This window comes from Daphnia pulex, chromosome 3 (assembly GCF_021134715.1).
Source record: "Daphnia pulex isolate KAP4 chromosome 3, ASM2113471v1".
Lineage (NCBI taxonomy): Eukaryota > Metazoa > Arthropoda > Branchiopoda > Diplostraca > Daphniidae > Daphnia > Daphnia pulex.
This window is the reverse complement of record NC_060019.1, coordinates 4422262-4445853: the sequence shown is the minus strand read 5'-3', so window position 1 is coordinate 4445853 and position 23592 is coordinate 4422262. Positions and strand designations below refer to the sequence as shown.

Genomic DNA, 23592 nt, shown 5'->3' with positions numbered 1-23592 from the left:
CCCGGGCCAACCCATGGGTCAAAAAAATTTTACCGGCTGGGTAACGGCCCGGGTAAAAAATCGGGTCAAACACACTTTTTTTTTACAAACTTTAAAAAATTCCCTAAATTTCTTAATTATCTTCTTCTTCCAACAGTGACACATCAATTCTGTCTTCTGAACACCCCTGAACGCCCTTTTCTACCACTTATCCTACTTTTCATGCTACGAAATTATCGTAGAGCATTTGGCGGCAATATTTTGAGGCCGCAGGCATAGAGAATAACGAGCTTCTCTATGTGACTACTAGATGGCGCCACCGCTCGGGTTAGCCCGCGGGCCCGGGGGTTTGACCCGTCGCCCGCCCCGTTAAAAAAAATGCCTCGGTGGGTCGAGTCGGGTTGGGTTTTTTTTCGTTCAGCCCGGGCGGTGGCCCGGGTTTTCATCGCCCGGGCCACAGCCCTAAGCAGCTCTGCTGGAACTCTGGAAGTGGAACTGGGTGAGAGCTGGGTGAGAGAGTGGATAGATATTTATTAAAGCTATGATATACATATACTGTATCATATTATAATATTATACACATACATTCGAATTTATACCAATTACTCTGTGAAAAGTGACAACTCTTCACAACGATCTCCATGCGCAGATGCGCTCTGTGTCTAAGTCTGAGAAATTCTGAAATAATTCTTTTTTTCTCGATACCCATCGATACCCTATATTTTTAATGCCTCATTTAAGAAGTTTTTGTACTATGTTCACTACGCGACATCAGCGGGACGCCGGACGCGTCGATGTAGTAGATTCTGATCTTGTACAAACAAATTCGTCTTTATTTAAGCTTAGTAATAAAAGAGACTATTCCAAAGAAATGCAAGTGTTGGTAACAAATTGTTCCTTTTACGATTAACCTAATATGATCAGGCTGATTGCTGCATTGAAATGTGGGAAAACATGACTGTTCATGGAAAGGTCGTCAAGGTGCTTTTGTTGGCAAAAGGCAAAGCATAAGTTTACTCTGATCCTTGAATTGTAAAATCAATCGCTGGGAGGAGACAACGAATAGGACCTAGAAAAAACAGCAGTATATATCGTATGACTCGTTGACTTGTTATATCCATTTGATGACCCAAACCTGGCGCACAAGGATGTCCCTCCAAAGTTCTTATTTTTCTCTGATAGAGGGACACAAGTAAATGCAAATGGAGTCGCTAGGTGTCATTGTTAGCAATGTACAGGCAAATGGCTGAATAAACAGTGAGTGCTGCAAGCATGTCGATGCCCTTGAATGCTGATTATTGTCCTTACTTCACATCTGTGATTCCATGGTACATGTCAAGTAAAGTTTAGGAAATTCTCTGTTTTCTCTGTAGTTTAGTGAGATATTCTTGCTTTTCTCCCGTTCGTGATTTCTGAGTGATTTGTGTTGGGCTGTGTTGAAAGACGTTTGCTGCAATGAGCCTCAAGAAGATACGCCGACGACTTTCTCAGACTTTCCGTTTCAGCATCGAGAGCTCCTTATCAGAGTTAGCTGAACACTTGACCATAGAAGAAAGCAATGGCGAAGTCAAGAATAATGGTAATGATTTACACACTACATTTGACAGTTTCAATAGTTCTAGAAATAATAATAGGTTCAAACTTTTTCCTTCTTCATTCAGGCATGCACCACACATCAACCTTCACGAAAAATCATAGGAGACTTTCGCTGTCTCACTCACGAATTATTGATGTCAATCACAGGCCAGGTAAGAACAGTGCATTCCAGTTTATCGATTTGAACCTTCTTCCCCTCTCACCACTCTTGTAGACTGTTGGGTGACGAACATTCCTGGCTAATTGAAAGAAAATATTGGCAGAGCATATGCTATGCCTCTTTCTCTCTTTTCATTTCCAATGAAATTCTGCTGCCGGTTACTAAACAGTTGAAAGTGTCATTTCAGAGTTCCAAGCTAAAGTAGAAAAGCTGTTTTGGTGAATTAGAAGATAGCATATCACTGGATCTTTCTCCGGCCTTTGGTATTTTCCGGGTTGAATTTTCGTATCGAGGCCAACCGTTTTGAGATGCGAAAGAGGGTGTGATCCATTTTTGTCGTTGGAGTCCCAATCTCGCCCAACAGGAATCCGCTGTGATAAAAGTCAATAGAGAAATGCTCCTTCCCATGCATTTATTACAGATAATCTACCAATTCTTACAAGCTTCTAGAAGTCACGATGGCAACGTCTTAACCCAAAGGGAAACAGGGCAGAACCTAATCAGATCACATGATTATTGTGCACCGGCTGAAAAGGTCTCTAGAAGCATGTAATCCAATCATTTTGTCAATGCCGATTTGCCAATCGTTTTGAACGTTGAACGAGTTCAGGCCGATTGCTTGACCGTATCAACCTGTGAGGGTGGACACTGGACGATGTTTCATAACGTAAGCTTATGATGTCATGGGAGGCAGGGTAAACCGGTGCGATTTTCTGGAAACGGAAACCGCAGACTTGTCATTCGTCCTTGAGAGAGCGAGAAGAGAGAAAAAAAAATGATTCTTTTCATAGTCAAGGAGAAGTTATCATCAGGTACGACCTTAAAAAACATTAGTACGTGGTTGTTTTCTTCCTTTTTTCTCTCTTCGTTTTTATTTTTATGTTACCCGAGTCGTCACGAGTTGTGCTCTTGCGACAGCTCTCGCTAGATGGCTGTATAGGTACGCCGTGGTGGCGGAACGCTGCGGGGTAGCGTGTCTTGGGCCTCTTCCGCGGAGGAAAACTCCTCCCCTTGATCTCTGTGTTGTACATGTACACAGCTCTCTCTTTCTCGTATAAGATGTTGTGAGAAGGGAGAGACAGATGCCAGTTGCAACTGGGAAGAGTATCGTCTTCGTCGTAATCCCGATTTGCCCCTCCGTGCGTTGTATAGCGTGCCGTGGAGTCTAAAGGTCACATGTTGGCAGTCGACAAACAACATTTGACTTTTTTTCCGCCTCGATTCCAAGTTTTGTTTGGTCAAGGACGGATTGGCAATTGGCAGAGACTTGGCAGTTAGTCGAATCGTGTGATTGGGCAGAGTGTGCGTGCGTGTGTGTGTGTATCTGGCTGCTGCTGTTTATCGACTGGCTGATGATTAGACTTGGTGTGTGCTGCCGAGGATTGAAGTGAATTTTGACAACATCTGGACATGCCTCAACTGGCGGAAGTCGGCGTCGTCACGTCAGTGGTGGCCATGGATGAGATGTCGTGGTCGACGGTGGGTGGCCACAAGATCGGCCACTGGTTCGCCTCGTTGGGTTCCAGGGGACGCGGGCGTCGTAAAGCGGCCGCCGTAGCCGCCGCCGCTGCCGCCGCCAATTCCGCCAACAACGGCGTCGCCAATAACAACACCACTCGCAGCTTCACTCTCGGTAAGATCGGACACTCCAGGTTAATTTTTTTTGTTTTTTTGTTGGTTTAAACTCGGGTCCAATCCATTCAGGATCCCGACACTTGGAATAAGCCGCTTAGATCGATACTCCTCTTATATTTATGTCTCTCGTCCAAAGAACATTTTCTACACGCACGAAACCAGAAAAAAGAAGAAAACAAAAATCTTGTATATATAAAAAAAAGACAAGGAGACCGAAACGACATCGAAAGCCTTTCGATTTACCGTTCGCTGTCGGCTGGCTGCCTTTTACGCTCTCTCATACTCTCCGGTTCGATGCGGTTTCGCGAAGGTTTTTTTGTGTGTCTCTTTTCTCTCGGTGTTGCTTTTCCTGCCTTTTTTTTTTTGTTCTTTTATCGAGAAAAAAAGGGGGGAAAACAGACGGTAATAGTCACGGTTTGGCAGGGTTGTACGGAATTCCGCATTCCGTCTCTTTAGTCTTGGCAAAAAAAAAAAACTTAAATTCTCTGGGAATGAGATTTCACCATTCTTTTGATTCCAGTAAGAGCGAAGAGGATGAAATGTTTTCTCATTAGAAAACTTGCGAGTTCTTTCAAAGTTTATTCCAGTCTGGAAGAAAGAAAATAAAAAAAAGAAGACCCTCTCTATCTCTGGTGCGGTCCGGCAAAGTTTCACGGCCGGGCAGATTTTCAGTAGGGAATCTTTAAAGAAGAAAAACCCGAGTGAAAACGGAAGTTGCGTGTGTAGTTCGTCAAAAAAAAAAAAGAGTCATTCCCTGCATCTCGGTCAAGGAACTTGAAGCCGCAACTGGAATCTGGTCTTGTGCAATATTATCATTGGTAAAGTTTCTGTCTGTCTATTGACACTAGGTCTCATTTCTTCGTAAGAGATGGAGGGTGGGGGGAATGGGAAAGTCGGATTACCATATGACTGTAGATGGACTTTGGATGGCAGAACCACGACGACGGTCCGTGGTCGAGCATTATTCATGCGAGACTCCAAGCAGCATCTCAAAAGCCTCTCTAAGCTGCTCATATGGGGGTCTTATTGAGCCTTCGTTTTGTCCATGGCATAAGCAGTTTTCGTATTCAAGGCTAGTACCTAAGCTTAAAGACTCTCAAAAAGGGAATACATCTATACATGCATGGATGGCGTATGTATATACAATATTATATATATAGATATATATATAATATAGTTTATGCGCGTATTTTTATCTGGGAAAAAATGGGCGAGTTTCTGCTCAGACAATGGCATCTCTTTGTACTGTCGATCAAACGATATTGCTTCTTTTCTGTACAGTTATTCAGGTTCAGCTACCTCTCACGTTATTTATTTTTGGTTTTGTTTTCTTTTTACTTCCTTGTGCTGGTTTTGTGTTCCCCTATTGTCCCAATGGGAGTATCGATCCCCCGTGTCGATATATCGCAAGATACTCTGATCAAAATCCACCTGGCATTCGCTTCGGAATTGTTGCCTGAGCTGATCCTTTTCGTCATAATGCACACACACACACACATCCCCCCCTCTCTCTCTCTCCTTCTCTTTGGAGTGATCCCATTAATCATCCAAGCGACACTGTTTATCTCTCTTTTACGTCTTTTCCATTATGGCTGATGGAAGAGCACTCGTTTCGTTTCTCAACGACACAGATATCATTCTCACTCTTTTATTTTTATTTTTTTTCCAAGGGGAAAATAGAATGGCGTCTTTTAATCTCCCCTCATACTTTTTTTTTTTGCAGTGCTCAATGGCGACCAGTGCGTTTTTTAGATAAGAGTGTGTGTGTGTGTCCCACTTTTGATTTGTCGCCCGAGTTCTTTTTTTCGGCAATTCCTTCCTTTTTTTTGGCTGACGGAGGTAATATACTCTGATAATGAAAGCGGACACCCTCGCTGAAAGATGTTTACTTTCTTTATTGATGTTTGCTGATGTGAAAGACGGCCGATACCCTATTTTCTTGTTTGGATAGAATTTGTGTGTTTTCGCGACATCCTCTTTTCTCTCTATCTCTCTCTGGCCGGATGAAAGCGGAAGGCGGAAGAAAAGAGCCGGGAGACGATGTGACAGTCGCAGAGACGTCAACTTGATCGACTGAAATGGGATTGCAGGGCAACTACACGACATAACCCCCACGGACTGATGATCCGATTGAAAGGAAGAACATGAAAAATAGAAAGAAGCGAATCATCCATCTTTTGACGGTCGATTCCGGTTAAAAGATTTGCTTTCCATCAGTTAACAGAAGAAAAGAAAAAATGAAATAACAGTTATTGAACTTGTTAGGTTCTGCGCAGGGGAAAGAAAATAACCCGCACAAAAAACTGACATTCGTAATCTTCGGTAACTCGATCAAAGTAACAAATTACACTGGAAATGGGAAGCGTCCTTTTTGAAAAATGGGTTATAAATAGAAAAGTTCTTGTTGAGAAATAAAACAGAACTTTTTTGAACAATCGATAACCGCGGTGTACACGCGCACGGTTTTTGTTGTAGTCGATCGATTTTTGTTTTTTTAAGATAAGAAAGCGTTTGCTAGGTAAGCATGATTAAGTGACATTGAGCAGCAACTGTGAATGGCTGGTACTTTTTTTTTGTTCTCTTTTGTGTGACATTCCACCACCTCTTGGCCTCTTTTTGATGTGACAAAGTCAAGTTTTCCAGCTCGTCCTTGCTAACGAGTCAGTTAATGAGACCAAAGAAACTGAAAAAGAAAGTAAAAAAGACCGCCTTAGATAATGAAGATGTAACGCAGATAAGGAGAGAAAAAAAAAGTTTTTTTTTTTCCAGATCATAGAGCGGCGGCGGCCCCCACATCCGAACCTTAAATGAAACGCGCGGTAGCGCAAGCATCCGGTTTCTCCGGCCCGCCACACCCTGAAACTCATCCATCTTTTTTCTAGATTACTTATTTTTTCTATTTCTATTTTTACTTAATCTTTATTTTTATTTCTTTGCTATCGCGGTGCCACATTAGTACCGCCAGACTTGGCCCCCCCAAAAAAAAAAAATCCCCAAAGTCATTATGGCAGGCGGGTGGGAGATGATGTCAGTGTTTCTATATTTTCCTACACGAATCTTTCTAGCATGGGAAAAATCGATCAGCATTTTGTGTGTGTATCTGATATTTATTTTGATTCTTGAATGCATGTTCCTAACATGGAGATTGCAAAGTCAACTCTTCTCTCTCTCTCGTCTGAAATGTGAAATTGAATTTGCCCGACTCTCATTTCGGATGTGTCATTCAATCACCGAGCGACGTGCAGAGAGAGAGATGTAGGTGTAGATCTCCCTGGGATGTTGTCGGCCAGATGAGGGTGGTGATGGCGGAGGAGGGAGGGCGGGCGGGGGGATTGTAACGACGCCTTCGTGTTGGCGCCTTGTAAATCTCCCCTCGGGGTACAATTGAATTCGTTTTATTTTTCTCCCTTCCCCCCCCCCTTTTTTTTCTACACAGACGTTCTTCTTCTCGGCTGGCTGTCGTCGTCGTGATCAAGTTAGAGAAATGACGTCATGGAAAATATATCTAGAATGACATGCACGGACGTCAGATTCTTACTTTTCCCCCCAGCCCATTTCTCCCCCCGCTATTGAATTGCGCTATTGTTGTTGTGCGCCGCTGACGGAACTTGACTATGACGTCGATCAACTCGCACACAGCGTCTTGTATCTGGTGTCTTTCACGGTGGTATAAATATCTCGCCGTTGTCTGTACGCTGCTGCTGCTGCTGCTGCTCGTCTCGCCTCCGCAGTTGTTTTATTCACTGCCCAAGGAGCAGCACACAACTCCCCCGACTAGCAATTCTTCTTCTTCTCTCCCTTCTTTGCTACTATATTCACGCATACACACACACACATTTATGAAGTACAATAGTTAGGGTGAGGAACTAAAAAGAGTAGTACGTGTCTGACTGGCGAGTACAATCATTATTCTGCCGGATTAGGTTACACTTCTACTTTTCTTTCTTTCCCCTCTGTACCGACTGCTGCTGCTGCTGCTGCTGCTGCTGGTATATTGCGTTCAATTACCAGGCCCCCTTCTCGGTTACCTCACCCCCCCCCCCCTTGACGTTGGAGTACGTGCTCTGGGCGAATCTTCATCGATCCTGTTCAAACGAGAGATTCCCTGGCGCCTTTTGTCTGTTGTCTGTTAACATCTCCATTCGCTTTTTTGTTTCCTTATTCGTCTAATGTTTTTAATGACCTGCAAAAAGGCTGAAATGGAGGGTTTTTCCTACCCTGCCAGAGGGATCGATTTTTGTCGAGCAATCAAAAAGTGATGCAACTCAAAGGACGGTGGATGGTGGTGGTGGGGTGGGAGAAAACTTTCTCAGGCCCCCACGTTCTTACGATTAGTTGCGGATTGTATCCTTTCAGACGAGATCTTAAGCTCTACAGAGTAGAGTAGTAGGATCGTGTGTGTGTGGGGAGGGGTAGAGAACTGCCTTCTTCTCTACACTGTAAGTCTATATGATGACATTTTGATTGCCAGCCGGGCGTCTCCCCTCCGATAATTAAATCCCGCGTTGAATAAAGATGCCTCTGGCGCCGTTTTTTGAATATTTGGCATTTCCTAGTCTGATATTTTACCCAAATAAACAAGCTAGAAGAGAGAGAGAGAGATATTCATGTCGAAAGACGAGGCTCTCATTTCCTTTGGGAATCCTGACTCAGACTCACAAGAAGAAGAAGAAGGAAAAAAAGCTCGTAGCTTTATTGAAATGAAAATCAAAAAGTTGGATCGTCTTCGCCTTGGAAAAAGAGACCACACAGCCAATGAGACTAAAAGGAAATCAGTTTTCTGCGTTTGTGTGTAACAGTTGGAGCACGGGGTGCAATTTTCTCCGTTTGATGACACGCTGGGGAAGGATCGATCGACATGGCCCAATGGCTGGATGCCAAGTGGTTTGGCTTGACTAGTTCCAACACGCTTTTCCATCTCCTGTCTCTCCTGTCCGCCGCGCCGCGCGCCCGTGTAATGTTGGCATGGCTGGGCTGGGCTTGATCCGTCTGTTTGTTTTTCCCTCCTTTCCAAGCCGTCAATCACGTGCTGCACGAGAATCGGCCGTGAGTGCCGAGTCTCTTGAGCTCCCATGATGACGTCAAACCCCCAACCGGCACACTACTACAACTACTACTACTAGCCATCCTTTAGAAGACAGCAGCAGGATCCATCAGCGTTTGTCACACAGCCCCCCCAAGCAAATTCCGGCTATGCAAATGTTTCCCCCCTTTCTCTCATTCTGCTGATGATGATGATGATGTCGCGGGATCCATCTGCTCGATAATGTTGACCGGATTGACACACACGACGACGACGACGAGCTATATAGGCAGGAATGTAAATGAACTTGGTCCGGCCGGATAGGAAAGATTTTTTGTATTTACTTTGGAAATCGTTTGGTCTGTGTGGATCTTTTCCAACTCTCTATACGGCCCTGAGGACCCTCTTTTTCCGGCTGCCCGTATGTTTTCTTTAGATCCGCGTGCTTGAATGACGTCGGGATTTCCGTGGGACGCTTCTGACTCCGCCTCGTGATCGCGATGGGTTTTTCACGTGCGCCACGGGTAATCATCCGCAGGTGAACGCGGCATTGATGACTGACTTGGACCGAAACTTTCTTTTGAAAATCAAATCCAGACAAGATCAATGGATCATCCTTGGACAATGGATTTTTTGTCCGTTGATTTTTTGATGATTCAAACAGTCCCGATTTTTATGACTTGAAGCAATTGGTGAATTTCACCTCCCAAACATGTGATGTGCTGGCCCGTCCCATCCACACACACACGTGTTGGTTCGCTTTGACTGGACCAGTGGACCACCGTCCGCATGGAAACCTTAGGAAATGCTCGAAAACGTGATTCACGTGTATCGGGGGGTGTTGTGTAGCCTGTTAGTCGGTCCGTCGTTAGCGCCAACCACGTTGCCTCGTGATGTTCCAATTCTTGATTGGTTTCCCTCTTGATTCTTTTGTGACACATGGCTCGGAGCATAAAGAGACGGGCGGTCGGTCCGTCTTGGTTCAGTATCTCCACTGAAAGTCTCTCGAGTGAACATGTTTTCGTTGTCTCGTTCGAAATTGACCCAGTCAACTCTCTCACTCACCTCCTCCGAAGAATTCGACGATTGTTACAGCCAAATGGGTTCGCCACCGGCCCCGTCTCCTTCCCGCTACAACTACCAGGAGCGCGTCCTCGCCTTGTTTATCCAGCAACAACGAACGGATTGCTGCACTTCGTCCTCCTCGTCGTCGTCGTCGACGTCGCCATCGCCCGACAACGCCACTCCGCTAGGTGTGTCTTCGTGTCCCGTTCCACTTTGGTCGGACATTTTCGCGTCTACAACAAAAAAAGAAATCGATTGGCTGGGAAACACAGTCGGACCCGCATTTACTTTTGTAGTGAAATCGAAGACGACAAGGGCCGAATTTTATTTTTATTTTTTGTTTAGTAGTTTTCGAGGGCCCTTTTTTTTATTTTAGAATTGGGTGGACGGAGGGGGGTGATGGGAACCACTGGGCAGGAGTAACACATTGCAGCTGGCCCGGTTCTCTTTCCACTTATCGCCTTTCCACTGAACAGCGAAAAAGTGGAGGGGAAGAAAGAAAAATATCCAAACAAGAGAGAGAAAAAAAGGGAATAAGGCCAACAAAAAATACAAATCTTATATCTAGCGGGCACGATTTATTATTGGACGATGGACGTCACGACTAGCTGCTGCTGCTGCTGTGTTTGGTCAACACACAGCAGCACATCTGTTTGCCTATAGAGTGGGCCCGGCAAACAAAGTTTGCTCTTGATACCCCCGTTGAAAAATACGCTGTTGGTCCTTCTTGTCCGTCATGACGGTCAATATTTGATTCAAGAAGAAGAAGAAGAATTGGGTTTCCATGACGCATCTATTGCTGGACCCGTTTGTTCTCGGATGTTTTGACGGGTATTTTTTTCTTTATTGATTTAGGGCTTAATTGCTTGACGTTACACAGTTGCATCAAACGGGTACAAAACAACCAGATTCATCCCGTCTTCTTACACGTTTAAAGATGGAGACAAATTTATTTTGAGGCAGAATCCATTTGCTAGTTTCCGTTTGGTCTGAAATGACCGTTTTCAGGTCATTGCGTGATTGTCGGTTGATGAAAAGAAACCAAGTTTGACGTCACATAAAGTCCGTCTTTAGAGGGAGGGGGGAAGGGACCGCTGATGAGGAAGGAGGTTCCTCCGACTGAATGACCGGAACTGTTCGTGCGTTGTTCGTCCATCTTCGTGTGTACAAGAAACAGGGGTGGGTTGGGTGGTGGGGGGGGGGGGAGACAGGATAGTAGTAGTAGTAGCAGTCGTTACATTTAGACGTAATGCGCAGCACATTGACGAGCTATTGACCATCTTTTGTTGAAATCAACTACTAGGACCCATCATCGAGTTTCCCGAGTTCTTTTGACTTGCGGAGGCCAATGGCTTCCACAAAAAATGCGCCCGGACCGCCAGTTCCTTTTGTGAGCGTTTATTTTCGGCCCCTGTGAATGGTGGCTCGTTAACAAGAAAAAGAGACGGACGGACGGACGGAAGAAAGAAAGAAAAGCAGAAAAATCTCCCCTCTCTTTCTCTTCTTTTTTCTACTATTATTAGTCCCAGAGAGCTGAGTAGTAGTCGGTAGCTCTGGTGGCGTAGCAAACTGACCTTCTCCATGTTACTACCCGCCATTTTTTTTAGACCAGTCTGGATGAATAAATAATGACTTTTGATCTTTCTTTCTGTATCGGCAGGTGTGTTGCACGAGCATCCGCGAATTGGCTCCGATGGCGAATCGGAAGAAGTTTCCTTGGCCTCGGACCCGGATGTCACGTCGCCAGTCAAAATGCGCCAAAAGAATCGCCGTCTGAGCGAGGTCTGTTTTTTTCTTCTTTTTCTTCTTCGTCATCATTCTAATTTTGTTTTTGTTTATTTTTGTTTATTTTCTTTTTGCGTTGGAGCAGCAAGACATTAGCAAGCGTTTGTCGTTACCAGCCGATCTTCGGATACCCGAGTCTTTCCTGGCCAAACAATCGAGCAGCAGTCCCATCTTCGACGGGCCGTTGACACGGACCAACCGGAGACAGTCCCTCTCTGAGATCGGCTTCGGCCGCATGGAGACCTACACAAAACTCGACAAACTTGGAGAGGTCAGCTCATTTTATTTTTATTTTTTTTTAAATCAGAAAAAAACCTTTTAGATTTCTCCGACGGTATGCATTTTTGGGGGAAAGTGTGAGAGTGTGTTGTTTATGTTGTCGTGCGTTCCCCTGCCAGTCTATCTATAGCCACCGCCATGGAGCAGCAGTAGCAGGAGCAGCTCTACGGCGCATTTTCTCACACATCTCCTATTTCAGTGGCGATCGCTTTTCTTTTGCTCGCGTTCCATTCGCATTTTGGCCAGCGGCCCAATCAAGTCAGCGGTGCTGGAATGGCGGAAATGGAGGGGGAAGGGGGGTTTACTGGAAGTGAAATGAAGAATGAAAACACACTCGACTCGATTCGACTCGATGGGACAAACTGGTCCTGTTGTTTCGGGGTGGGGTGCTTGGTGGAGGTCTATAAATCCTTGAAAAGGACAACTAGTCCTTACAGCCAAGGAGTCGATTCCACGTAAACTGCGTGACACGTTCGTGACCAATTACGGGCATCTCTCCTTTCGAATGGCCGTCGTCTGACGGATGGGGGTTCCAAAGAGTGGAGACTCTTACTGCCTACTTTTGGGGGTTGCCTTAAGGTGACTCTATTGGGCTAAATAAAGTTGGGTAGCAGCTGTGGCCCTTGCCTTTGCTGCTGCTGCTGCTGCTGCTGCTGCTGCTGCTGCTGCTGCTCGAGTCCATCACGTCTCCTCTCCTTATTTCCCTATTGTTCGCCTCTCTCTCCCCAACTCCCCACCAACTCTGAAGGATGTGTATAGTGAGTACTCGGGGGATGTATTAATCTAGCATCTCTTTTGTGCAGGGAACGTACGCCACCGTCTACAAAGGCAAGTCGCGGCTGACAGACAACCTGGTGGCCCTCAAGGAAATTCGACTGGAGCACGAGGAAGGCGCCCCCTGCACGGCCATCCGAGAGGTTTCCCTACTCAAAGACTTGCGCCACGCCAATATCGGTAAGGGAAATCGCCTGTTTTCTTTTTTAACTCAACTCCGACTCACTCCTCCTACCAAATGGAAACATTCTTTCACCCTCTCTTCGACGCTCTTTTCAACAAAATACAAATCTCATTTCGTTTTTTTTTTCTGCCGAACACGGCTCCGTGAATCCAATCACCGACCCATCACCAGGGTGCAGGGGGGTTCTCTCTAGCTGAAGCTGTGTGTGTGTGTGTGTGGCTAAAAAGCCGCCGCTCTATCGATCCGATTCTCCCGAAATCAAAACTTAACAAAATCCAACCTGATCCGAGTTGATGTAGGATTCATTTCCATTCTCCATCAGAAAGTTAACTTTTCTTTTTCTATATTTAGCTCAGGGGTGTGCAAGTCCTTTTGCGATTCTAATGATCTCATTAAAAACTTACTTTCTATGCATTGACATGATTTCTATATACTACACCCAATGTCCGGGGAGAATGAATAATGCAGCGTCAATTGTATTTGATTTTTCTTTTTTGGCCCATTGTTATGTTCTGCACGAATTTTTACATCTACGTAGCAGATTACGAATGGGTGGAAAAAAAAGTAAAAAAGTGTCGACAGACGCACTATACTGATCATAATCGAGTGTAGTGGCCTCAGCAGTTTGCCCGTCTAGGCATTATCGATCGGCTGAGTGGGTCCGTGTGTTTGTGTGTCTGATTTATGGCTCATTGATCGAAAGTTGTGAGCGATGGAAAACTACCGTTAGTTGGTAGCCCGACATGAATCGATAGGCAAACTGATTGGGCCCCGACTAATTTACTCCGCATGGAGCACAGGGGGGTGCTCAACTGGGAAGTAGTCCACACCACCACCTCCTCTCTCCACCCCTCTCCATGTTCCAGCTTCCCACTCACATACACACTTTTCTTTTTTTATTACTTCCCAATCTCCTATTCCGGACGAGCTTTCATCACCGGTCAGTCGCTAGGTCCCGTCCCTAATTGAATCTTCCGATAGAGAAATGATGGCCGTTCTGACCATTGGGAGGGGGGGGGGGGAGGTTGGAATTGGGGAGAGAAACGGAATTGGTGGAGCGGGGGCTTAAATGCTCTGATGATTCAATTCAAACGTGTATATATCTTTTTTTTTTCTAGTGACCCTGCACGATATTGTGCACACGGAGAAGTCATTGACGCTCGTCTTTGAATACCTGGAAAAAGACCTGAAGCAATACATGGATGATTGCGGCAGTATTCTCAGCATGAATAACGTCAAAGTGAGTAGTAGCACTTGCAATATATCTGACATGTTTATTGCGACATTTTGTTCAATAATTTTTTATTTTTACTTCTCCTTGTTGTGTAGATCTTCCTCTATCAGCTTCTGAGAGGACTTGCCTACTGTCACCGGCGGCGTATCCTGCATCGCGATCTCAAACCACAAAATTTGCTCATCAATGACAAGGGCGAACTCAAGGTTGGTTTTTCTTTTTTCTTTTCTTTCGACCGTTTTTCTTTGACAGTCAAACAGTCGTCGTCGTCGTCGCCGCCGCCGCCGACTGTTTGGCTTTCAGATTATATATTCCTTTGTTGCCCTGCTGGCCTCAATCTGCCATCGTTTATTTCTCTAAACTAAAGAGAAACATGCCTCCCAAGAAATGTTTGGGTAGCTGTTTGCCGTTTTTAGATTTAGAACGATATTATATTTTTTCGGTCACGTTTTTCTGTGCGAATTGAATAATTTTGCTTCGGTCCGGTTTTGGCTGGTCTCTGAAATAAAGATGGCCGTTGCGGGGCATTGATTTTCACGTAGGTGTATGTGTGTGTGTTTTACTAATTGTTTCGTGTATATTTGGGTACCCCCACCACCACCCACCACCACACAGCTGGCTGATTTTGGACTGGCTCGAGCTAAATCCGTGCCGACTAAAACCTATTCGAACGAAGTAGTGACGTTGTGGTATCGCCCACCCGACGTCTTGCTGGGATCCACCGAATATTCGACTCCCATTGACATGTGGTAATAATGCAACTCGTTTCTTTTTTCTCTCTTCTTCTTCTTTGGACCTTCTCCATTACACCTCCATCCCTACGCACTCACCCACTTCCATCACTACACCCCTCAGTCGCCCATCAGAGACTTATTGATTGTCTCAAACCCGTTGTTATGGAAACCTTTGCAACGAGAGAGACACACACACACATATTGTGTGTAGCTGGAAAATTCCCGAGTTCTAAAATTTGATTTCGCCATTGTGTGCAGGGGAGTCGGGTGTATCTTCTTTGAAATGGCGAGTGGCCGGCCCCTCTTCCCCGGTTCAACTGTCGAGGACCAGCTGCAATTGATTTTCAGTCTGCTGGGTAAGACATTTTCCTTCCGACTTAAAGTTAACTCTACGTTGTTAGTCAAAACTGCATGTAAGGCAAGGCATGTGTCTATTCCGAGAAGAAGTTGACGTTTGCATCTGGCGCACATTTTTCTGATGATCTTTTCTGGGGCGTTTTCCACAGGGACACCGACCGAGGAGACGTGGGCGGGCATTCACGGCAACGAAGATTTCTTGTCCTACCGCTTTGACCATTGCGCTCCGCAGTCCCTGATCCACAGAGCGCCTCGACTGGACGGCGACGGACTCGATCTTTTGAACAAGTTCCTTTCTGTAAGACCCTGAGAGAAAGAGAAAGAGAAAAAAATCATCATAATAATTTGTTTTGATCCTTCTTCACATCTTCTTTTCTTTTTTATGTTTTTTTGTATTATTAGTATGAAGCCAAAAAGCGGATCTCAGCCCAGGATGCAATGCGCCACCCGTACTTTCGATCCCTGGGATCGATGGTGCACAAAATACCGGACGGTAAATCTTTGATAACCCGAGCCCAGGCCGCCATTGATGCTCATCATTATTTATTTCTTCTTGTCCATTGCAGTCGCTTCGATTTTCACCTGCCAGGGGATCCAGTTAACGAGGGATCCAGGCTACCGGCCATCCAATCACGGAAACCATTCGAAAACACGACGTCAATCGATGCTGCTGTAATGATGACGATAATCATAATAATAACGAGAAGATAAACTTACACCCAACTTAACGAAAAAACAAAAAAGGATTAAAAAAAAGACAAAAAAACAAAACAGATTAGGGATGGAGAACCCGCAAAAACTCCCATCTTGAAATATGACACTCGTGTTTTCGTGTTATTCGGCTCGATCTTCTTACGTTTCAATTTATCATATTTAAAAAACAAACAGGAAAAAAAAAGAAAAACCTCCTCCCCCTACACACACACACCGTTGTTCTCACGTTTCCATTATTTAGATCCTTATTTTTCCCCCCTTCAATTCTCTTTTTTTTTAGCGTGTTTAAAAATCATGCCATTCTTCTCCTTCTTAAAATTCTCCCGAATTGATTGAATTCTTCTTTTTCTGTGATGCAATATCGTCCGTCCGTTCCGGCCGTGACTCCTCCCGTCTTTCCTTTTTTTGATTTTTCCGCCCCCCACTCACATCTGATTTTTTCTATAATCCAAATAATATCCCCCCCCCCCCCAATTGATTTCATTTCCTCTCCCGTTTCTGGGTGATGGGCCACCAGTCCCTTCCGTCTCATTTAGATGGAACAGATTTCTTGCATGGGGTGGGCAAGGGGCCCCTAGACTTAATGAAGGTTACATAATCAATGGAGTGTATGGGGTTGTTGCTGATTTTGCACTTGTTGGCGGATGCTGCGGATCGTCTAGCGTCTTGTGTGTGTCTGTGTGTGTGTGTGGTTGTCAAAAACGCGTGTGTGTGTGTGTCTGTTGTGTGTGTGTTATTTGCTCGTTCGGTTCCCGTGCGAGCCCCATTACAAGATAACGTGTGTGATTGTGTATGTGTGTCGAGTCAAAACTGCCAACCGAGCTGCTCACAAGTCCGTTCCCTCTCTTCCGTACGTGTCACGCAGTCGTGAAATGTTTCGTCTCATGTGGAGGAGATTTGATACTTACGCGCGCCAGTGGAGGCCATTTTTTTTTTTAATTATTATTTTTTGTTTGTTTAATTTTTTTTTCTTCTTTAATTTCATTTTTTTTTTCTTTTTGGAATTGGCATGAGATTTGATGACTTGGGTCCGACTTTTGTCTTTTTGAAACTCTCCGCCCTTCCCCCAGGCCCCGCCCTTCTTTTTTGTTGTCTCTCTCTCTCTCGCGTCTGTTGATGTGACCTACAAGTATATGCATATAAAATATAATTATATCACGTATACACGCACGTTACACACGAATAATGTGCGGGAGGGTGGTGGTGACGCGCGCGCGGGTGAGGATCAAATTGTTTCGAGATTCGATTTCCACTTTCAATTCGTTTGTGTATGTTGTTGTTGTTGTGTGTGTGTGGCCAGCAATGATGCGGTGTGTGGCGGCGGCGATGATATGACGATGTTGTTGATGACAAAGATGACAATAAAAAGTGCAGTGCGTAGTACAAAAGAACCTACCGGAATCTTGTGTGTGTGTGTGTGTCTCTATGGCCGTTTCCTCTCTCCTTCCGCAGATGCTTTTCATTAGGAATATGATGATGGTCTACTACATGCAGACTGGACACAGTGCTGTTTCTGGAAGAGGCAATTACCGGATTAGTTTCGCCGCCCCGACTTCTTGTTCACACACGGAATGCTCACCATGTGAAAGCGCTGGGTGGGGCCGGCCCCCTTTATTTCCCTCGGCTGGAAATTGTAATCATATGAAGTGGTGGTCGACTCATTCTTCTACTTCGTAATATGCATTTGTCTTACTTCTTCTATATGCAGTGCCATTGGGTTTGGTGGTGGTACTGTCGGAATACGGAAGGATGTTTTAACTTTTAGGGGAGAAATATGAGTCCATCAGCAGACATCTAGCGGCCATCGGACACATAAATTGTTGTCAATGACGGGAGACTCTCAATCGAACCAACAACAACGGCGAAAAACACATCGCGGCCGGGCCGACTACTAGGGCCGATGACCGGCGAATTGAACGAGAGGACAAAAGAAGTCAACCCTGTCTGCTGGCCATTTCCCCCCCCCCCCTCTCGCCTTTCATCCATTTCATTTTATTTGGCCGTCAGCCTTGAATTTTGGGCACGTCCGACATCAACTGAATAATACTCAAAAAACTAGTCTCATCTGCACGATTCCCCTCCCGAATCAACCTACTGCCATCACCAAACTCCTAACCTCCTATAGTGCGCCCATCCCGCCGTGACGACTTTTATTCTCTTTTCTCTCTTTTCTAGTTACGCCAGTTTTGTTTTCAAATCATAAAACAATGCGCATTCCAACATCCAACTGCATCTATCGCTAACTAGTCAAACCGCAAAAAAAAAACCTCTTCATTTTATTATATAGCCATTTTTACTCGTTCAGACTATCAAATATTCAAACTTGTGTAGTAGTAGTAGTACTACTGGGCTGGCCATCAAGCCAAAAGAATCGTGAGCGAATATAAAATCTTTTTTTAGAAAAGAAATTCGCAAGAAATTGTTATGACAGGTGGCGTTGTTGGCCGGAATGAAGAAGGTCGTTACGGGCACACGCCCAAAAACGATGTGCTGCAAACTGAAATCGTTTCTTTTATATGTGTACATACACGGACACTTAAATCGTGTTAACCCAACTTAGCATATCAATGTCGATTTGCGTCGGAAGAATGGCCGTTGCCAAGCAACGCATCAACAGTCTTTTGTTTCGTCTACAAAAGGGAATGGACAAGATCATCGTTGAGGCAACAACACGACCAAAATGTCACAAAATTCGTGTGCAAGTGTTTGGAGACACGGAACTTTGGCGATGACGAAACACAATTGGCTAAAAGGACGGAAGTGACGGTCATTGGGGTTTTTGTTGGAACGATTGCCTGGCAGACTCCCCCGGCCCCTTGGTACTTCACTCAAGGTCTTGACGCGCGCTATCACTATGGGCGCTTTCGAAAGACGAAAGAACAGAATATTTATCTCTTCTTGAAGAATTGAAATTCCGCAGAAATCACCCAGAGGGGGAGACAGAGAAGAGATAGAGGAAAAAGAGCCAAAGGCAATAGCAGACAAACATCTTTTAAGTCCACCCCAAAACAGGTTCTGTGCCACGGCAGTACAGCAGCAGCTAGGGCCGGCCGATCTCTTTCAAAAGCCGGAGGAGTCTCTGTCCAGACTTTTTATTTTTTCTCCACCCCACCCACACGTACATATACACATTTGACAACAAACGAGTGTAACTTGAACTCTCGTCTGTTCGTGTCTTGCCGCTTTGGAGAGAACAACAGTGTGTGTACTGTGTGTGTGTGTGTCGTGAACGAAAGGAAGGGGAAACCGGATGGTGTTTTGTGCAGTGTCGGTTGACGTGCACACATCAGATTTTCGCCTTGACTTTGCTGCTGTTGCTTTTTATTATTTGACTTTTTATAGAGTTGTTTTTTCCCAATCTGGCACGTCCGTTTTCTGGCTAAAACTAACCGAAACAGCACACAGACCGGGCGACCCCCCGAGATCGAAATACAAAACCCAAAACAGCATCATGGCCGTCGTCTTGTCCAACAAGAGCCAAATCTATCCTTCACACTTGCTCGAGGAAACACCCGAATTTCAAGGTAAGCCAAGCATAAACTACCATCAGATATCCGACCGACTGATTGAATATTCATGATTAATCACAAGGGTCATATTATAGTTATACCTATATGAGGCTGTGTGTTGTTTGTGTGTCACGGACTAAATGAGGGCGTCTGTCAAATCTCCAACATTTTTTTAAAGCTATTTCGGGGCGTGTTACCAAATACACGCCTTACGATTCCCTCGTGAAACCCAGTAAGACGGTTTCCATTTCAACGAAAACTGAGTTGGGCCATTAGATTTAATGTACTGCGCTGTTGTGTGTGATTGCAAGGGATCTCAAATCATCCGTTTACATTCTATTGCGTGTCTGCTACGGAAATCCTAACGAATCGCGCACAGCAATAAACCGTATCCTAAAAACTTATATTGGTGTTGTCGACACGCAATACTCGCGGCAGATTCCATAGTCATAATAATAATAATAAGTAGATTTCCAAGCTTTTGAAATCAACGGCGGCTTTTATGACGGCCAGAAAAGCTTCAAGATATAAGAATTCGGCAACTGAAAAACATGCCCAGCTATTATTCAGTTGAATAAAACTCTGAATTGTTCAGTTTGGCCGTGTTAACGTTAAAGTTAACACAAAAGCGTCCAATGACTACACTCTACAATTTCAAACTTTTTCCCTTGCTATGCCCTAAATTAGTCTCTAGAAAAATAAAATAATCTTGAAAGTTTGTTTATCTTGCAAGTTGTGTGGGTGTTTATCAGTTAAAACGTAAGTCACTTAACGCAGTAACTCTTCCTGAAAAGGGGGGCCGTATTTCTCTTTCAACTTGTGTAGAAAATAATGAGAGATTTATGCGTCGAAATGTTTGAACTAAAATCCCTTTGCTAGGTTTTTAAGTCGCTCTAGTTTGTTTGTTTATTTTAAACTCTTGCCAGTTGCTTATCAAATGTTTGACGTCGTTTGGGCGCCTTCCGGTTATTTTTTCCCCAATGTATTTTTAATTCATTCACATACACAACAGATGTGGTAGCAAGTTCGCCTACCGGTACTTCAACCGACGACGCTGACCTAGCCGCTCTTCGCACGGGCGTCGTTCTGTGGAAACTTCGTGCGTGTGACTCTTGGTACCGACGGCGTTACTGGGTTAATACCCTAAACATGCGTCTACTCTACGATCCCAGTCACAAACCCTTTTGGCGCAACTCCAAACAGCACATCGACATCTCGGACATCAAAGATGCTCGACTAGGCTGGAAAACGGGTTAGTTTTGATCATAGCAAAACCCATAATTATATGGTGGTCATTAAGTTTCCAATGAATTTGCTGATGATTCTAGACATCTTCAACCGAGCCGGCCGGCAAGCTGAGAAGAAACGCGCCAAAGATCCCGAGCGGCCACCGATGCTGAAAGAAGACTGTTGTTTTTCGATTATTCACGGGCAGGCGAACAAAAGCCTGGACCTGGTGGCAAGTGATTCCGAGACTGCCGCCACTTGGGTCAGAGGATTCAAGTCTTTGATAACCGTCGTGCAATCGGCTGAGAAACGCAGATCGGATCAGCAGTAAGTATTAGATTTCCAGTCGAAGCGCATATCATACAACACCAGCTCATTAGAGATTATAATAAAATTCCTGGCCAGTTTCTGGTTTCCAATTAACGTTTCGAGTGTTGTGGCAACACTGTATTAGTATTTCAAATAATAATCTCTTATTAGTCAACGGATTCATATTATCTTTTCATCATTTTCCAGATGGTTGAAGCTGTTGTTTAATAAGGCGGATAAAGACGGTTCTGGCGCATTACATTTCGAAGAATGCTGCGAACTTTTATTGCATCTTAACATTAAGGTTGATCCGGAAACAGCCATGAAATTATTTCAGGTAGACATTATACTGTATAATGATTGCTTGAAATTACTTGGTAAACTTTTATCTGATTGTTTCTAGATTTCCAATGTGAACAAGAGAAAAATCAAAGGGGAACAGGCAATTGATGCTGAAGAGTTTATCCAGTTTTATCAGTTGCTTCTCGTCCGACCAGAGATTGAGACCTTATTCAGAAAGTAAATTCTAAAATAATTTTCTGTAAAATACAATTGGGTTTATTCAATGATTTATTATTAGATACTCGGAAGAAGACGGGGCTTCAATGTCGCCAAACGGCCTGAGACAATTTCTAGAAAAAGAACAGTCGATGAAAGAAGTCAATGCGGAATTCGCCGTCGGATTGATTCGCCGTTTTGATCCATCGCCTTCCAAAGAAATGGGGAGGATGACTCTCGCCGGTATAATTGAATTCCCTCCTCGAATGGGAAACGACGCCCGTTTCTTATTTAACTTGTGCGCTCAAATTTTCACGGTTTCAACTCCATTCATTTCCTTTTCTTATTCGCACGTTCAGGTTTTACGGCGCTAATGACGTCTCCCATGTTCGATGTCCTGGATGAAGGTCACCGTGATGGAGTGATCCAGGATATGACCCGTCCTCTCTCTCACTATTTTATGGCTTCATCCCACAACACGTACTTGTTTTTTTTTTCTGTTTTTTTCCGTTTTTACAAAATCTCGAATATTCCTTGATTGCGTCAAATTTTGATTGAAATGTTAATAAAAATTTTTTTTTGTGTGTCACAGGTATTTAACAGGAAATCAACTGACCAGCGATAGTAGTATCGAGGCCTACATATCGGCTCTGAAGAATGGATGTCGTTGCATTGAACGTAATATAAAATACCTTCGTCTTGCTGTGACAGTTGTTGAATAATGTTGTTGTTTTTTTTCTTTAGTGGATATTTGGGATGGACCCGAAGGAGAACCGATCATCTACCACGGAAATACTTTGACTGGCAGCGTTCCAGTCAAAGATGTTCTGAACGACGCTGTAAAGCCATTCGCTTTCAAGGCGTCTACATACCCTCTCTTTCTGTCATTCGAAAATCACCTCAGCCTGGAACAACAAGCTGTGCTGGCCACTCAGATCAAAGATGCCATAGGAGGTAGACCTGATGGGGTATCCCTTAAAACGAATGTCAATTTAATCTATTACAAATGATTATTTAATAGATCTCCTGTGCCTCATGGACGTCAAGGATATGAAAGTGCTTCCGTCTCCTGAGCAGCTTCGAAATAAGATCGTCATCAAAGCTAAAAAGTATACGCATGGTGTACCGCAGAGTCCACCTTTGCCTGCAGTCCCTGTAGCCCCTGCAGCCAATGCCAGTCCGTCTTCTTCTCCTATTCCGGCACAGGAAAAGCAACCTACCGGGAAAAGCCCAACTTCAAACCCTCCGGTCGTTCCTCCGAAAAACGCGAGCGAGAATAAGGTAATTTTGGAGAGATGGCTAAACAAATTTCAGAGAATAGAAATTAGATTTTCTCTTGATTTTTTGGTTCGTAGTCAATTTTGCAACCGGTTGCAAAGGATCTGCTAGACATGATCAATATTTGCGAAGCCGTCAAGTTTCACAGCTTTTCCCACAGCCTGAATAAAGGTAAATCTGATATCCATGTGTAATATTCATTTGAACCGTACATCATTAAAAATTCCGTTTGATTGTTTTATTATTCTCGTGAAACCGACAGATGAGTGCTATCACATTTCCTCCTTTTCTGAGGGCAAAGCGTCGGATCTGATTGCAGAATCAGCTGATGCTTTCGTTAAGCACACAACACGTCAAATGGTTCGCATTTATCCCGCAGCGACGAGAACTACCTCGAGCAATTTTTCGCCATTTCCTCACTGGGCAGTTGGTAGCCAAATCGTGGCGTTAAACTACCAGACCAACAGCAAAGAAATGCGACTCTACCGCGGATTTTTTCGCCAAAACGGCAGTTGTGGTTACGTGCTCAAACCCGATTATTTAATCAACGACAAATTTCCGGTTGCCCTCGAGCGCGATAAATTGCTCAAATATTTGAAAGTAAGGATCATCAGCGGCCAATATTTACCCAAAGTGGGGGATAACGAAAATTCAATCGTCGACCCTTACGTCACGATTAAAATTCTGGGTCATTCGGCCGACACCTTTACGTTTCGCACTCGCGTCGTGACCAACAATGGGTTCAATCCATACTGGAATGAATCGGTCGAAGTATTTCTGCGAGCGCCAGAGTTGGCCGTCATTTGCTTCACGGTTAAAGACAGCCAAACTATTGGTGCCAGTCGTTTTATCGGATCTTACGCCTTACCCGTCAATTGCCTAGCCCCAGGTATACACACACACAATTTAGACCAATTAAAAAATGGCAGTTTAATGAAATTATGCGTGTTTTTTTTGTTTTTTTTTTGTGTTTTTTTTATTATCAGGATATCGTCACGTCCCGTTAAATTGCAATGGGGAACCGCTCTCTTCGGCGACGATTTGTATTCAAACTGAAATGAAAGATTTAAACTAGTGATGGATGATCAAAAAAAGCCATTTGTAGTTGCCATCAAAAAATTTGTGTGCCATTACATATATTGGTTTCTATATGCGTGTTCGTTCTCTGACGAGGGAACAAAAGGGGATTGTTATATTGAATTTTGCAATACAGGATTTCGCTCTATTCCGGGTCATCGCACTTTGATTTCTA

At 44.3% G+C, this 23592-nt stretch overlaps 2 protein-coding genes across 4 annotated transcripts; both read left to right on the top strand.

Annotated features, from left to right (window-relative positions):
• The first annotated feature begins 1213 nt into the window (after nt 1-1213).
• LOC124191302 (cyclin-dependent kinase 17-like) lies at nt 1214-16914 on the top strand. 3 transcript variants are annotated; one of them, XM_046584458.1, is made up of 12 exons: nt 1214-1558; nt 1641-1727; nt 11119-11240; nt 11329-11514; nt 12326-12476; nt 13599-13720; nt 13810-13920; nt 14330-14463; nt 14707-14804; nt 14955-15103; nt 15208-15298; nt 15372-16914. In XM_046584458.1, the coding sequence occupies exons 1-12, from the start codon at nt 1435-1437 to the stop codon at nt 15479-15481; spliced, it is 1485 nt and encodes a 494-aa protein (XP_046440414.1). In that variant the 5' UTR covers nt 1214-1434; the 3' UTR covers nt 15482-16914. The 3 variants fall into 3 exon arrangements, with proteins under 3 accessions (XP_046440414.1, XP_046440413.1, XP_046440412.1); XM_046584457.1 differs by lacking the exons at nt 1214-1558; nt 1641-1727 and adding an exon at nt 2011-3368; XM_046584456.1 differs by lacking the exons at nt 1214-1558; nt 1641-1727 and adding an exon at nt 9293-9646.
• A 948-nt stretch (nt 16915-17862) lies between these two features.
• Nucleotides 17863-23565, top strand: LOC124191301 (1-phosphatidylinositol 4,5-bisphosphate phosphodiesterase delta-1-like). Its single transcript, XM_046584454.1, has 13 exons — nt 17863-19043; nt 20041-20280; nt 20357-20582; nt 20772-20901; nt 20968-21083; nt 21145-21305; nt 21422-21542; nt 21655-21740; nt 21807-22016; nt 22084-22343; nt 22418-22511; nt 22603-23229; nt 23327-23565. The coding sequence occupies exons 1-13, from the start codon at nt 18770-18772 to the stop codon at nt 23413-23415; spliced, it is 2634 nt and encodes an 877-aa protein (XP_046440410.1). The 5' UTR covers nt 17863-18769; the 3' UTR covers nt 23416-23565.
• Nucleotides 23566-23592: the final 27 nt, after the last annotated feature.